This window comes from Protomyces lactucae-debilis (assembly GCF_002105105.1).
Source record: "Protomyces lactucae-debilis strain 12-1054 chromosome Unknown BCR37scaffold_2, whole genome shotgun sequence".
Lineage (NCBI taxonomy): Eukaryota > Fungi > Ascomycota > Taphrinomycetes > Taphrinales > Protomycetaceae > Protomyces > Protomyces lactucae-debilis.
Window position 1 is genome coordinate 288,248 of NW_024467994.1, and position 14,695 is coordinate 302,942.

The window sequence follows — 14,695 nt, forward strand, 5'->3', positions numbered from 1 at the left end:
CCGACATCTGTTCCACAAGCTGGCATCTTGTCGGGTTTGACATCTCCCAGCGTCTTGCATGATTTTGATTCTCGCTGGTCATCCATATCAGACTATGGTAGCTCTGCCCCGTCCTCTGCAGGTTACTTGCATCACCGTTCTGGAAGTATATCATCCAATCCAGGCAGCGCCAGCACGGGCACGCATCCCTATGGTCGCTCGTCTCCTAGGATGCCATCACAACAGGCATGGCCACGCCAACAGTCTCTTCACACGGGTAATGGGCATGCGCGAAGCTTGTCTACGCTAGATCTAAGCATGCAAGCACCACCACCCTTACCATACAGACATCAGCTTTCTGGTGGGTATCCGAGTTTATTACCCCTATCACCGACACAAGGAATTTTGCCGCCCTTTGGCAATGCGAGCGGTATGATGCAAGGGACGCAACAGCAACAGCAGGATAATCGGCAAGGGTACGATTATACGCGTTTCGGGGGTTTACCACCACCGCCGCCTTCATCGTCTACAGCGTTTGGCCGAAACTAGAGCAGCATATGAGGTTTGTATGGAACTATGAGGGAGGGAGGATGCACTGGCATTTGGCATTTTGCATTTTCGTAGGTCGATTTTCGTGTATGGGTACAGGGTTCATTAGTAGCGATCATAGGAACGCATTGGCATGAAAAAGGAATACTCGCTGCGCTGAAATGATGGAAGAAGGATGCAAGGGGCCGACCAGACACAGACTTCATTGCGTCTGCCTGGTCAAGTTGCTATCTGTGAAAATCCAACTAAGATGTCTTGCTCCGAGGGCGAGCGAGCTAGCGAGCGTACAAACATGCGTACTTGCAATTGAAAAGAATCATCAGATCGTGGTGCGGTGATATTATACAGTTTCTTTTTTGGTGTCATTAAACCTTCCATTGACAAGACCAGTCTTATCATGACAAAGCCATCGGTTCAGGCTCAAGATGCCTACCGTCCACTTTCGAGGGTGCATCTTCTGGCGAGACGGCTGGGGTTGGTGCATTCGCTTGACACGCACAGACTTTTGCGTCTTCCTCCAGCTTTGATCCAATTGCACCTCCTGGGTGGTTGAATTTGAAGGCCTGTTGATCGAGCCTGCGGTGTTCAGCAGCAGCAATGCACAGTGAGTCGACGACCGCAAGCGTCAATGTTGTACTACACGTTGGCGCAGGAAATTGATGTGTTGCTTCACTCGGCACAGATGTGTCGATCCAGCAATCACACGCCTGGCCCAGGGGTGAGCCCTTTTCTGAGCAGAGCGCAATCAAGGTCGTTTCGGGCCGCTGCTTCAAGTGAGGAATCAACTGGAGCAGCTCAGCCGTCTTGCCAGAATTTGAGAGCATGAGAACAACATCTCCGGGTTGGACGAGGCCCAAGTCGCCGTGTAGCGCATCAGTCGCATCCAAAAACACGGCGACAATCGCAAGAGATCGCAGCATGGCGACTGCCTTCCGCGCAATAATGCCAGACTTGCCGACACCCGTCACAACAACCTTGTTTGCGCCATTGAGCAGCGCGACGGCCTGGATGAAATTGCTTTGCAGCTCTTTTGAGAGGGAGATGCGAGAAGCGAGTAAAGAAATGCTATTGGCTTCGAGGCGCAAGGTAGACATGATGCTGGTGAGTGTCGCATTCTCGTCGATAGAGGAAGGCGATTGCGGCGGAGAGGGAGGCAGGATGGTTTCCATGGATGAAAGCATTTTCGAGGTTGGCCTTATCTCGTTGGTTATTGGACAGACGTAGCTGTAGCTGTTCGGTCTTTGATTTCGAGATCCGAGGAGATGTAGCTGATGATGGCCTCTGCTTGTTATAACAACAGATGGAAGGAGCAGATGAAGATTATGAAATAGTCGCTTGTTTGAGGTGTCTGTGTTGCTGCCATTTGTAATTGCCAGTGTCGGCCGTCGGAACGCAGAGATAAGATTCAGATGGCTGCCACATCTGGTGCGACGCGAGATCTGGCCAATCAGAGCGCGGGATCTCATCAGGTGGTGATGTCACTTTTATATTGGGCGATGACGAATTGGCAGCACGGAGGCCGGCTGCGACAAAGCTGCCATGGACTCAGCCTGACAGTGTAGACCGCGTACTGTGCTGCCTGCAAGTAGCTAGCTTGTGCCAACTGTGCCAAGTCATCGTAATTCGAGGGAGATGACGCAGCAATATCCGGGGTAGTGTTGATCCTCCAGCTCTATAGCAAGAAGCACAAACCTGTGATTGTTTGTGTTCTCCAAAGCAGCTAGGGCAAAGCAGATCAAATACATTGTACTTATAGCATACACATGCACCAGAAGATGGTCTTGATGTTTATCATCCGAACCTAATTGCATAGCGCTCGAGGGGTGACTTCCCCTTGCACGTGATTGCGAACGTCCTCTTGGCATCGATGCACTCGACCGTCTCGACCGTCTCGACATCGCACTCGCGATTCAGAAGCAAGTTCAGCAGTAGCAGCTCTATATATTGATATTAACTCTGAATTGATGAGCTCAAAAGTCTTCCTTTTCCGCCACGGCGAAACGGAGTGGTCCAAAAACGGCCGGCATACAGGCACAACAGACTTGCCCTTGACGCAAAACGGCGTCGAGCGTGTCAAGCAATCGGCCAAAATGCTCGTTGGACTTGGTGGTCTGATTGATGGTGTCTCAGACGTCTTGGTCTCGCCACGCCTCAGAGCTCAACAAACTTGGGAGCTTATTCGTCCCAAGCTCGACGACACTGCTGCTGGATCTTACTCTTACACTGTCAAGAACGATATCCAAGAATGGGACTATGGCGCATATGAAGGCTTGACCTCAAAGCAGATCAATGAGCAGCTAGCTGGCTCACGCCCGTGGAATGTTTTTCTTGATGGATGCCCTCAAGGCGACAATGCCGAAAGCGCAACGAAACGCCTGGACCGCCTCATTGGCGAGGTCCGCGATGTTCACAAAGCAGGACATGAAGCTGGGCAACAGCGCAACGTCCTCATCGTTGCTCATGGCCATATTTTACGCGCCTTTGCCGCACGCTGGGTCGGTGAATCTGTACACTTCGCTAGGCGGCTGACTTATGACGCTGGCGGTGCTTCAAGACTAGGCTACGAGCATGGCAACCTGGATGAACCGACGATTGATGTCTGGAACGTAACACCAGATATACATTGCTCCTGATTGAATGGTCACAAAGGACTAATGCTTAAGCTTATATGATGGCTCGCTCCTCGGCCAGCTCATTGATCCGTTGTGCCAAATTGAGTCGATGATGGTGACTGGCGACCTTGAGCGCTGCATCGAGACTGCCTGGGCGACGCATCATCTCGCAAAGATCCAAAGCTCTTGCATCCTGCTCTGCCTTGCACGCCAAATTCATCAATTGAATCAGCGATCTATCCAGCTGTGTCTCAAGCACAATTTGCTCTCTTTGTAGAGCCTCCTCCACATCGGCATCGCCACCCGCTCCAGCTTCCAAATTCTCCTCCGCGAAGATTTCCAGAATCTTGTCCTTTGCGAGTGCATTCTCCAAGGAAGCGATACTTCCAGCAATGTGATCTGGTGCCACCATAGGAACCTCATACGCCAGCTCACTGGTAATTGGCCGCGGAAAGTAAGGATGCCGTTCAGCACCTTTCAGGATGATACACTGGAATTGACCACCTTGCTCAGCTGTGCAGCCAACAGGCCAGTAGTTTTCGTCTTTACCAATGCGACGTTGCAGTAAATTCGTATCGAGCACAGGACGCCATTGTGCTTGACCTGGTTGCCTCCATCGAGTCAAGCAGCTCAGTATGCCATCTGTGGTGTAGATGTAGGGAAACCCATCGTCTGAGAAGAACAGGGATTTGAGTGACTCACCTGGATTGAGTGGTAGACCGTCATCTTGCTGTATGATTTCTTCGCGAGCAGTGTGGTATACCATGTAGGACAAGGCCGCGCTGCCATTGCCCCGGACATGGCTATTGCTCACCGTCAAGACATAATTGCCTCTTGCAATAGCAGCCACAAAAGGACTGTGCTTGTTGATGAAGATATTCTTTGGCACGCCGTTCAAAGAATAAGTTCGCACGTACCCTTTGCTCGTGCAAACCACTACACTGCTGCTCGATAGAGCGATAGCTTGGATGTCCTCTCCAGCGGGCAGCTCGGTCGTCCAGTTGGCATACGCTGCCCATGATGCATGCGGGCGGTAATGCACGACAGACGCCAATTTGATCCCTTCGGCATTGGACCTCATGCCTGAAGCAAACAACGCACCAGTCTCGTCCAGTGCCGCAAAGCTAAACAACGAGCCATCTGAAAAATGGTACTGTCGATTCGCCTCACGATCGTGGAACTCGACCGTGACTGTGTGATGGTCTTCTTGCTCTACAGTCCAAATCCAACCAATGTTGTTGAGTGCCAGATACCTTCTACCGCCACGGAACGGTGTTGAACCTGGCTGCACGGGTTCATGGACAGAGAAATCTGCTCGGCCAGTCGCTGAGCGATGGCGCTTCTTTGCTGAGGGCGAGCCAAGTGGTGTATTGTAGCCTTCAGCCGTACGTTTACGGGAATCGAGGTTGGGAATGTATCCTGCACCATCGTCGTCGTCGATCCAGTCAGCTGCACCATTCTCGAGCGCTTCATTCAGATCACCGTCACTCACACTACCCATGTCAATATCGCCATCCAAGGCAGAGTCATCAAACAGCTTGTGCCCATTTGTTTTCGCAGCACCATTGACAGCGCCAGTCACTGACGCTCCTGTTGTGATGGGTGAGGGATGTAAAGGTCGGGCACAGGGAGATGGACCGGCCTTGATTACTTCCTCTTGCGTGTACAAATCACCTTGATTGGTCGTCCACGAGAGGTTGTTTTTATTTGGATGCCAGAGCAGCTGCGTGGCCGGTTCAGTCAATGAAATTGTTTCGACAACTTCCTGCGTCTTTGTCGACCAGATCAGCAAGGTCTTGTCAAGGGAAGCAGTCGCCAGATAGGCACCATTTGGGGACCAAGCTAGATCGAGGATACTATCTGTATGCCCACCATCTGAGCCAGACTTGAAGGTGACCTGCCGAGACCAGCCGGAACGTTCGTGTACAACCACTTCAAACGTGCTAATTGGTGCAGCGAACGAGGCTCCATCAGGGTGCCAAGCAACTTTGCAAGAAACTTTAGACGCAGCATCATGCAGGATTGGCACAATGCCAGAGAGTGACTCAAGAATGCTGGGCTCTTCCGTAGACAAGGAATAGATGCGAATAACACCATTTGTGTCGACAGCTGCAATCATATTACCGGATGGATGAAATGAGACATGCTTGATTGACTTGGCCAGACTTGCAGTCAATTCCATGACACGAGTCATATCCTCCACATTGACAATTCGCACCTTGGTCTCACTGATGGTTAGCACAAGCGTCTTAATGCTTCACTGGCATACTCTGAGGCGATGGCGACCCAAGCACCGTCAGGACTGAATGCCACTTCGCGTATTGGTAGCGAGCATCGACATAGCTTATCGGCCACAGTTCCTTTGATATCAAAAATGGACACTGTCGCGTCTTCCGAACAAGTCACTAGCTTGTCGTTTGACGTAGCAATGCCAGAGGAAGCATCATCGTGAAGCGCGTCAAGAACAACAGGTTCATCCGGTGACCCCAATTTAAAGCGACGGACCACACCGTCGCAGCCTGTGGTAAATACATGCGTACCGTCCAGAGAATACGCTGCACGCGTCGTGCCCTCTCTATGCGGCGTGACCCTCGTTGGCGCCATATTGCTGGTAGATCTTGCTCTCGACGCGCTTATTCTAAATTCACGAGGACGCGCTCAGGCAAAAGCTCGAAATTCGTGATGGGAGAGGAAGGAGCAAGCAGCATGTTAAATATGGACTCCGCTGGACCAGCCAGTCTACATGGAGGTAAAAGAAGTGCCATTAGAAGGTCCACCAGGCAATGTCATCGTCTGCATGACTGTCTGGAATAGAGTCTGTGTCTTGGTTGCTGGGATTGTTGCAACAACAGTTTCAACTGCAATCTCCTGACTCGCAGGCAACAAGGAAGCAGCCGTCATGGGCAAAACGTACAGCTGAACATACGTGACCTGTGTGGCCACTGTCTGGCCCTGCACTGTGATTGTAGCAGTCTCAATCTCTGTGCGAGTCAAAGTTGTCCACACACCAGCCGGGTTTGCCAGGGACGCAGCGACCGCGTCAAAGTTGGCCGGTGCACCACCCGCTGCAGTCGCACGAGCCTTCTCAATCGCTTCTGAAGCGAGAGAAGCAATATTGACGGAGGAAGTGTCGCGCACGGTCACAGTTGTGCGCACAATCATAGTGGAGCGCCCATCTGCTCCAATACTGCCAATCGTCTGCGGGGCACCAGTCGGCGAGGCCAAGACAGGCAGTGCAGCAACGTTGCCAGCGGACAGAGCAGCCACATTGGCCACAGGTGTGCTGAGCGCTGGATCACCCAGGGTCACAGTGATGTACACGGTCGTAGCCAGCGTCGTTGGCACACCCATGATGACTGTGCTGATTATGTTTACCTGAGACTGGATCATGGTAGAGACCGGCGCATTGACAGTGACGACACCTCCGGGGGGCGCAGCCACGAACAGATCTTTGATGCTGGCAATTGGAGCAACGCTTGGTGCGATAGGAGCAGCATTATTTTGAGCAAGAGGAACGCCCGTAGGATTCGATGCAGCTGGCGTAGAAAGGACCGTATCTCCCTTGACAGCCGCCAAGTTTTGAGCAGCTCCGACGACATTTGCAGGAGAAGACGAAGCAGCACTGAAGCCTACTGGCTTGGGCTGTGCAATTAGAAGTGACGGTGTTGTACCGTCTGCAAGGCAAACCCCGGGCTTGGCGGCCTCTGGACCATATTGGATCGAATTGCAGCCTGGCAGTGTAGCACGAGGCCCATAGATGTTCTCATCAGTCTTGAGCGTGAACTTTTGCATACCAGGCGTCTTGGATGAGCACTTGCTGGAAATGTCTCGCTGAATATTGAACAGAGGGCAATCCTCAATGCGACCAGAGTTGTTGTTGCACTGGTCGACGGCGGACTGGAGGAAGTCCTTGTCCCAGCCAGAGATGACATCAGCGTGCAGTCCAAAGCCAGTCGGGTCGCCATTTGCAAGGACGAATGGCGGAGTGGTGCCGTTCCACCACCTGCCTTTGAAAGGATCTACTGACCAGAGCTGCTCAAAGAAAATCGAGACGAGCTTAACAGGGTGTGAGTCAGGACATCTGCCATTACCATCATTGCCAGAGTACACGACATGCGACTTGTGGTCGGCTGAGTCAAGATTCACACCATCCCAACAGTTGGGAAAGAATATCTCTGCGCGAAGCCCATTAGCACAGTTTGTGATTTGGCGAAGGTCCTTGTTGTAGCCGTTTCCACCGATGCAGGAGAAGCCAATGGCACGTTGTGCGACATCGCTGCTGTCAAAAGAGCGTCTGCTGCTATCTCCGGCCACCAAGCGCAGACCTTCGGGCATAGCCTTGACTGGCTGTGAGCCGCGTTGTAGGTAGTATACAGTCAACCCAGAGCTGCCGACAGCTGAGTACTGTCCATCTTGGCTGACATAGTATAGCTGCGGCGTCCAGTAGAGTGACTTGTCTTCTTGTACGGCACAGGTCGTGCATTGACTGGCTCGTAGTTGATCAAAAGTGACAGTGTAGTCGACATTGCTCGCTCCATTGATAGCATGGACATGTGAAGCGATTTGGCCAGGGTTGACGACGGGGTCCATGCGCGCCGTTACAAATGACTGACCACAAGGCATGCGCCAGAAGGCATCGGTGTTGCTAAAGAGACTGATGAGCGCAAACAGATTGGCACCATGCTGTAGACGCTTTAATTGAACCATGCCTGCAAGAGAGTGTGAACGCGATCAGGTCGCGAAGGACGAAAGAGTGTGATGGACGCGACGAAGACGGTCTTGAGGGAAGTGTGGTATTGGAAGTAGGATTCAGAGTCCGGCTGTCAGATACAATCTTTGAGACAGGGCCTCCTTCAATTGACGGACTTCATGATGTGACGGCGCAGAGCGGCCGCTTTGCCGGTGAAGCGAGATGCATTGGTTGGCCGATGAGCCCGCTTTGACCTTATGCAAGGACTGATAAAGAGTGATGGGAGCATGCACTCCGATTTGCAATGAAGCAATGAAAGGAAGCGGCGCAGAGCAAAAGGCGCCAAGGCCAAGAAACTTAGAGTCAAAGTCAGAGAGCCGGTCTATGCAAAATTTGCAGCATTGCTTGAGCGTTAGGCATAGTTGTGCCGGTGAGAGGGGTCGAGGCGCGACGTGGGAAGCGAGGAGGTTTGCAAATTTCAGCTCAGGGGCAAAGGAAATTCAACGCCACAGGAAACGCGAATAAAGGGAAGCATAAAGAAATTTCTATGCAGGCTATGTGTCTAATGTCCACCGACAGGGATGCCAGCGTACTCATCATAGCCCAGTGCGATGTTGAGGTTCTGCACACACTGTGTAGCAGCACCTTTGAGCAGGTTGTCGATTGTTGCACAAACAACAACGCGCTTGCCGTCCGCCGACACGCCAAAGCCGCCGACAGAGACGTGGTGCTTGCCGCTAATATCCTTGACAAGTGGAATATCTCCCGTGACCTGGATCAGCTTCTCTCCGGCGTAAAAGTCCTGGAAGATGTTGCGAATGTCGCGAGCGTTCATCTTGCTCTTCAACGGGATGCTGACTGTGCAAGAGATACCCTGGAACCATTGTGCGACGTGAGGAACAAAGGCGATCGGCGTCTTGAGCTGCGCAGAGACTTCCTTCTCGTGCAAGTGGCCTACCAGTGAGTAAGGCATCAAGTTGTCAGAGAGCTGCTTGATATCATTCTTAGGTGACGGCTTTGTACCTGCACCTGAGTAGCCAGAAACGCCAAAGACTGTGGCCTGGCCTTCAATGTGCTCAAGGAGGGGCGCAATAGCAATTTGTGCGGCAGTCGCGTAACAACCAGGGTTGGAGATACGCTTGCTTGCGGCGAGCGCGCTTCGGTCGACCAGTTCTGGCAAACCATAGTCCCAATTCTCCTCGAATCGGTAGTCTGCAGACAGATCAATAATGACATCGCTGCCGTTGCCAGACTCGACGGCATCCACAAAAGGCTTGCATACACCATTGGGCAGGGCCATGATCCACGCGTCAACCTCACCAGTGCCGCTCATCTTCTTCACGTGCTCGGTGGAGAGGTTGACATACTTGATTTGTGCCTTGTCGTATCCTTCAAGGGTTTTGCCCTCGAGCTCTCTTGACGAGACGTGCGAAAGCGAAAGGTGAGGGTGGTTGTTGATCAAGTCAATAAGCGCACGTCCAGTATATCCACGTGCGCCGATGAGTGCAACTTTTGCAGGCTTAGTGCTCGTAGCGTATCCGCGAGCCAAGTTGAGACCTTTGCTAGCAGCTGCCGAGGCGCCACCGAGCAGAGCAGAAACAGGAGCTGTACGCCTCGCTTGTGTGGAGTAAGCGCGTGCACCGGTTGGAAGCTTGCCTGTCGCCCCGACAAGCTGGGCGACCTGTTGCAAGTCTCCAAGACCGTACCAGAATGTGTACTCGCCATTTTCGAGATGCGATCCATCAGAACGCGAAAAGTGCCATGAAGCATTCTCGTCCGCTTCCTTCACTTTCCAAACAAGTCTAGGGTGGTCCTTTGTAATGGCAGACCAGATATTTTCAGTGACATTGTTCAACCAGCCATTCTTCTTTGACACAAATTTGTCGAGGATGGGGACGCCGTCGGCTTGAGGGTATCGCACGATAGCAAGGACATCCATAGGCTCGTCGCCGTATATGGTGTACTTGCCTGTCGTCAGCTGCTTGAGATAGGTGGCAACAGAATAAACGCCCGACTTGATGTCGGCGTCCTCTGCAAGCGCGTTTCGGACTTGGTCGCTCTGAACATCGCCAATGGACTCTGACTTTTGCAGCTTGTATCCTCGACGAATAAGCGTACCTGCACCGGTGTCTGTAAAGAGCTCCTTCTGCAAATCACCGGTAGAGATGATGGCTACTGATGAAGATCGTGGCAAGTGATCCAAGAGCTCCTTAATTTCGCGCAGCTTCAATTTTGTACCGTACTTGACCCATGGCTCCTTAAGCAAGTCATCGTACTCCTCATCAAGATTGATAGTTGAAATCTTCTCTCCGGTCGTTCCGTTGATGAGACCTCCCTTTTCGTTCAAATACACAATCTTGAGTGGTTCCAAAACCCGCGCAAGCTCGCCTGCCGCGACATCTGCATTGACATTGAGGATTTGTCCATCTTTAGTCTCTGCCAGACTAGTCAAGATGGGCAATGCACCAGCACGAATACTAGCTTCAATGGGTTCCTTATTGACGTGGTTGATCTTTCCAACAAGCTTGTATTTTTCTTTGTCGAGGTAGTCGGCAAAGAAGACACCGCCAGGGATCGGTCGTGCACGCGTGCCAAGATTCTCCAGCGCTTCGCACAGCTTTAAGTTCTCCTCCAAAAAGGTCTTTCTGGCAATTTCAAGCGTCTTGGCATCAGTGATACGAATGCCATCAATGTAGTCAGGTTCCACGTTGGCTTCCTCAAGAAGTTTGTTGAGCTGCGGACCAGCGCCGTGCACAACGATGGGATAGAGTCCAACGTGATTAAGGAAAGAGAGAGAAGAGGCCAACGTCTCCAGCTCATGCGTAATGATGGCTCCTCCGACCTTGATGACGGCAAACTTCTGGGATTCGACACTCGAGAAGTGCCGCAAGTACTGTTCAATCTCCTTTCTACTTCCAATCGAGCTCAGAATCCGCACAATTGCACTCTAAAGAGTCAGTGACAGTCTAAAGGAAGGCATACAAACCCTGTCAGTCTCCTCCTTCTGATGTTGTTGCAAGAGAGCCCGAGCCTGTGTAAACGACCGCCGTCCACTCCGCAAAAAGGCCCTGCCGCCAGGACGACTGGCTTTGGCAACGGCAGACACATTGCCGGCCCGACAAGCTAGCTGTCTTAACATGACCACACAGCGAGTTGTAACAGTGCTTCCCGCTCGAATGCCCTTTAAGCAAGGACTATAGACGCTGCAGTCGGATGTAGCTAATCTTGTAGATTCTTATCAGTACGCCTAACCCCAGAGATCAGATCGCCATTTCGGCCGGACCACGACCAAGACCAAGACCAAGACTTAAGACCATCCTCTGACCAACACGTTCTCATCTGTGCCACGTCATGCTCTAAAGGCCCATCTTGATTGTAAAATGTCGCTCCTTCTTCATCCTCCATGATCAGTGCTCGATCAAATCGTTACCATCTGGCCGTCGAGCCTCACAACGGTGTTTCATCTGCTGTTTCATAGTGCGCTCCACGATGCGCAAGCTTCTCGTGCTGCGTTCTGTTCCATCTATAAACGACCAACGGCTTCTAGCGCGAAGTTCAGCTTTGTTGCGACAGTCTGTCATGCCAAAATCACTCAGCCTTGAGTCTGCGACTGACTTCTCCTACTCCACGCGAAGACTCACGATTGCATACACCTTATCCATCGCGTTGATGGCTCTGACCGGCGTAGCTATGGCAGTCGCGAATCAATTCTTCAGGATGTTCACATCACGCGCAATCTCAGCTGCTACAAGCGCAACAGAGCCGTATTCAACGGCATCCTCCATGGTGGCATTGACTCGACTGGCCCTGTCACCCATCAACACCAATCTTCCTTTTCTTCTTGCAATTCTGGCTGGTCTGACAGCTGTTGTTGCTGTCCCAGCTGTTGCATGGAGCTCGCGTACCTGGTTGAAATTTGCCTTTGCCTTCACAGTCTTGACCATGGCTGCCGAAATTGCCATGGGTATTTCGCTGTGGGTCATTTCTCTACTTCCTGTCAAAACGTTCCTGCAGCCATGGGTCACTGCTTCGAATGCTGCAAAGCTGGGCGTAGGCCGCACACAAGCTGGACTCAGTGGGAACATGATTGCGGCCGTACAGGATTCCTTCAATTGCTGCAGTTATGTTGCGTTGTCCGCACCTGACAATGCAACAGCTGTCTTGCGAACCTTTGTCACTAGCGCTGCATGTCCAAATATCGATGTCGCGTCGTCCAAGGCATACTGCGGTCAGATCTTTGCCGACAAATTTGCCAATCCATTGCTGTATGATCACACTGTCCATGCCAGCTTGCTAATGCTAGCATGAAACTCTACGTGGCGCTCTTCTGCTTTTCAAATATCGGTCTCTTGTCTCTCCTTATTGGATTTGCCCTCTGCAAGCGCATTACTGAGATTGAGCGATTCAGGCGTATTGATGTTAAGAAGAACATGGCATGAAATTGCTACTAGAAAAGAAAAGAACCCTACTTGAGAATGCTGCACATGTCGCCTCCGACTGATCAAGCACTTTCCACCAGATCGTGCACCATGATTGAGCCGTACGGGACTTCCTGAGTGACGTGAATTGCGCCCTTGGAAGCAAGCAACAGGACATGCGAAAAGGCCTGGGATGCGACGAATCGGTCGCTCGTCTTTGGTTCAACCAGGTTCTCAAACAAGATAGCACCCTCTTGGCCGTCCACACTGTCATGCTGTGCAATGCGCTCACGCGTATATCTATCGTCAGTGAGATGTGTATGAAGCTGGGTCTGGCATACTCGAAAAAGTTGTAGCTTTCCTGCTGAAGTGTACTTAGCAGAAACTGAGAATCATTGGCCATTTGTGTATCAATGCCTTGCCCAACACCAGCAGCCCGATTCGTCAAGCCAGAACTAGGATCATCGCCGGCATTGTCCAAAATGTTGTCAATGGACAAATCTGCAGGAGCATCCAGACTGTCGAGCCGTTCGAGGCCACCAATTCCAGCGACTGCGGCACTACTCAGACGACTACCAGGGCGTAGAGTTCCTCGGCGAGCATTGCTTCCGCCAAGCGCAGAAGCAGGTTGAGGCGTTTCCATGAAGCTAAATGGCACGGGCGTACCGAGGCTACCTGCTCGACCATGCTCAACAGAGCCATAATCACGTCCTCCCACAGAAGGTGTTCGATCGGTGCGCGAGATGTTCCAAGGTAGTGTCTGTTGCCGAATACTCAAGACAGTGTCCGCTGGATCTTGCGAAGGTGCCCGACGACCAATCTCCACATCTGCACCATCAAAGTCTCCAATACCTGGTGCATCCATGTCAAAGTTCATAGGGTATTCTGGCTGATTATCAAATTCGACCAAAGGAGGCGTGTTTGCGCGCTGATCGTACGTCGTTGGTGCGCGTTGTGCTGCATAAGGGTTCTTGCAGTAGAGTGTGGTCAAGTCTGGATGCAAAAGTGCATGATTGAATCCCCAGATGAGCTGGAACGTTTGTTTATCCATCTCATCCTTACGTAATTTGCGTCTCTTGTTAAGCGTAGCCATGCGTGTTTCGTAGTCTTCACGCCAAGCGACCATAGTCGCTGTTGGTACTTGAATTTCCTGGTCGTCGAGAACCCTCGATGTGTGCCTTCGTTTCTTGGTCGCAGCTGTTGCTGCTACTGCCGCCTGTCCGTCCTCTGGGACGAGAACGTCCATACCGGCATCATCGAAGAAATCAAACTCCCTGGCGCCTCCATCTGGTCGTGGCGTGGATTGAGCCAGGGGCAGTGGGGACATGCCATAATCACCAAAGAGTCCTGCAGCGCGATCTTCATCTTGCTCATTGAATACGCCAAGCGGCTGGTTGTCAGCATTGAGCCTCGAAGAAGATGCCTCACATCAACGTCAACTCTAGGCTTCTTGCGGACTCGGTCAACATCATAGAGTGTGCTTTCATCCTCGACACTACGTTTTTCAGATGGCTCAAAGTCGCCACCTTGCGTTGGTTCAACGTCTTGCATTTGCCCGAGATTGTCAAACTCAAAGTCAAGCATGTCTCCAGCACCATCTGGTCCAAGTGGGTCTGTCTCTTCTTCAAGGAGTCCATGGAGATCCAAGTTGCCGAGACCAGTGCGAGAGCGACTTGGTGGTGGTAAATCGTGGGATGAGAAGCCACCGGGTAGTGAGATGCTAGGACTTGCACCGCTTGGAAGTCCACTGGCTTCACTTGTATGACGCGCTGAGAGGTTTGAGAAATTGTCGTCCTTTGTCATGTCCATTTTCATGAGATCCTCAAGATCGTGGTTGAGAAAGTCAAGAGCGCCTTGGTTGGCAAAGTCGAGCTAGACGTCAGCGTCCATCGTGACGGGCGATGGAGCGTACATCAAACATGGGATCATCCGGCAGCGTGACGGCATCCATACGAGAACGTGCTTGGCGTGGAAGCTCAAGCGTTGCTGGATCTTTCTCCGACATACTCATGAGCTGCTGCCTCAACTTTGTATGTGCTTGAGAGACATCCGCTATTGTTAGCAAGATCCTCATCACGACCAAGTCGTACCGTAGAAGAAGGTGTACTGCTGGTCCAAAACACGAGCAACACCAACCATCAAGGAACTGCTCGTCCTCAGTGCCAATGGCTGTGGTGGTGCTTGCAGATACGCACATGCCTTGGGAACATCTACAGACAGGATGTCACGTTTTTGTAGCTTACGGACGTGTGACTTGTTGCCGAGGGTTGCAGCGAGCCAGACGACACCGAGACCTGATTTTTTATCGGTGAGGAGGTTCTGTTGGTAGAACATGACGAGTCTCCTGTGTACGACGCCAGGGACTTGAGTCAATTGAGGGGTTGAAGGAGTGGTGACAGGGGCTGATTGCGTGGTCGTTGCTGCTCTTTTGTGGCCCCTGAGAGAGA

The 14,695-nt window shown here is 51.8% G+C and overlaps 7 protein-coding genes across 7 annotated transcripts; 2 read left to right on the top strand and 5 right to left on the bottom strand.

The window, feature by feature from the left end:
* Positions 1–633: 633 nt before the first annotated feature.
* Positions 634–1,873, bottom strand: BCR37DRAFT_376210 (uncharacterized protein). Its single transcript, XM_040868557.1, has one exon. The coding sequence runs from the start codon at positions 1,707–1,709 to the stop codon at positions 924–926; it is 786 nt and encodes a 261-aa protein (XP_040727775.1). The 5' UTR covers positions 1,710–1,873; the 3' UTR covers positions 634–923.
* A 370-nt stretch (positions 1,874–2,243) lies between these two features.
* Positions 2,244–3,177, top strand: BCR37DRAFT_128832 (phosphoglycerate mutase family protein). Its single transcript, XM_040866053.1, has one exon. The coding sequence runs from the start codon at positions 2,493–2,495 to the stop codon at positions 3,159–3,161; it is 669 nt and encodes a 222-aa protein (XP_040727776.1). The 5' UTR covers positions 2,244–2,492; the 3' UTR covers positions 3,162–3,177.
* On the bottom strand, positions 2,776–5,796 carry BCR37DRAFT_376213 (WD40-repeat-containing domain protein). Its single transcript, XM_040868558.1, has 2 exons — positions 5,410–5,796; positions 2,776–5,368 (listed from the first exon to the last, which is right to left on the bottom strand). Exons 1-2 carry the CDS (start codon positions 5,742–5,744, stop codon positions 3,193–3,195), a joined length of 2,511 nt encoding a protein of 836 aa, XP_040727777.1. The 5' UTR covers positions 5,745–5,796; the 3' UTR covers positions 2,776–3,192.
* Positions 5,797–5,826: 30 nt separating this feature from the next.
* Positions 5,827–8,336, bottom strand: BCR37DRAFT_376215 (uncharacterized protein). Its single transcript, XM_040868559.1, has one exon. It carries the CDS (start codon positions 7,845–7,847, stop codon positions 5,880–5,882), a length of 1,968 nt encoding a protein of 655 aa, XP_040727778.1. The 5' UTR covers positions 7,848–8,336; the 3' UTR covers positions 5,827–5,879.
* Positions 8,337–8,346: 10 nt separating this feature from the next.
* Positions 8,347–11,065, bottom strand: BCR37DRAFT_411715 (putative acetylglutamate kinase). Its single transcript, XM_040872203.1, has 2 exons — positions 10,817–11,065; positions 8,347–10,777 (listed from the first exon to the last, which is right to left on the bottom strand). Exons 1-2 carry the CDS (start codon positions 10,967–10,969, stop codon positions 8,393–8,395), a joined length of 2,538 nt encoding a protein of 845 aa, XP_040727779.1. The 5' UTR covers positions 10,970–11,065; the 3' UTR covers positions 8,347–8,392.
* A 455-nt stretch (positions 11,066–11,520) lies between these two features.
* On the top strand, positions 11,521–12,138 carry BCR37DRAFT_390648 (uncharacterized protein; the record flags this gene model as incomplete). The annotated part of the gene is made up of 1 exon (XM_040870890.1): positions 11,521–12,138. The coding sequence occupies one exon, from the start codon at positions 11,521–11,523 to the stop codon at positions 12,136–12,138; it is 618 nt and encodes a 205-aa protein (XP_040727780.1).
* Positions 12,139–12,234: 96 nt separating this feature from the next.
* BCR37DRAFT_129861 (Rec8 like protein-domain-containing protein) lies at positions 12,235–14,677 on the bottom strand. Its single transcript, XM_040866055.1, has 5 exons — positions 14,339–14,677; positions 14,161–14,300; positions 13,677–14,120; positions 12,590–13,638; positions 12,235–12,548 (listed from the first exon to the last, which is right to left on the bottom strand). The coding sequence occupies exons 1-5, from the start codon at positions 14,580–14,582 to the stop codon at positions 12,332–12,334; spliced, it is 2,094 nt and encodes a 697-aa protein (XP_040727781.1). The 5' UTR covers positions 14,583–14,677; the 3' UTR covers positions 12,235–12,331.
* Between the last annotated feature and the right edge of the window lie 18 nt (positions 14,678–14,695).

Bases quoted from the DNA above. Each gene is read 5' to 3' on its own strand.
- BCR37DRAFT_411715 (XM_040872203.1), bottom strand. From the start codon at position 10,969: ATGTTAAGACAGCTAGCTTGTCGGGCCGGCAATGTGTCTGCCGTTGCC. The intron at 10,778-10,816 runs GTTTGTATGCCT...CTGACTCTTTAG, and splicing joins AGAAGGAGGAGACTGACAGG to AGTGCAATTGTGCGGATTCT.
- BCR37DRAFT_376213 (XM_040868558.1), bottom strand. From the start codon at position 5,744: ATGGCGCCAACGAGGGTCACGCCGCATAGAGAGGGCACGACGCGTGCA. The intron at 5,369-5,409 runs GTATGCCAGTGA...GCTAACCATCAG, and splicing joins TGGGTCGCCATCGCCTCAGA to TGAGACCAAGGTGCGAATTG.
- BCR37DRAFT_376215 (XM_040868559.1), bottom strand. From the start codon at position 7,847: ATGGTTCAATTAAAGCGTCTACAGCATGGTGCCAATCTGTTTGCGCTC.
- BCR37DRAFT_376210 (XM_040868557.1), bottom strand. From the start codon at position 1,709: ATGCTTTCATCCATGGAAACCATCCTGCCTCCCTCTCCGCCGCAATCG.
- BCR37DRAFT_128832 (XM_040866053.1), top strand. From the start codon at position 2,493: ATGAGCTCAAAAGTCTTCCTTTTCCGCCACGGCGAAACGGAGTGGTCC.
- BCR37DRAFT_129861 (XM_040866055.1), bottom strand. From the start codon at position 14,582: ATGTTCTACCAACAGAACCTCCTCACCGATAAAAAATCAGGTCTCGGT. The intron at 14,121-14,160 runs GTACGCTCCATC...GCTGACGTCTAG, and splicing joins CGGATGATCCCATGTTTGAT to CTCGACTTTGCCAACCAAGG. The intron at 13,639-13,676 runs GTGAGGCATCTT...GCTGACAACCAG, and splicing joins AGCCTAGAGTTGACGTTGAT to CCGCTTGGCGTATTCAATGA.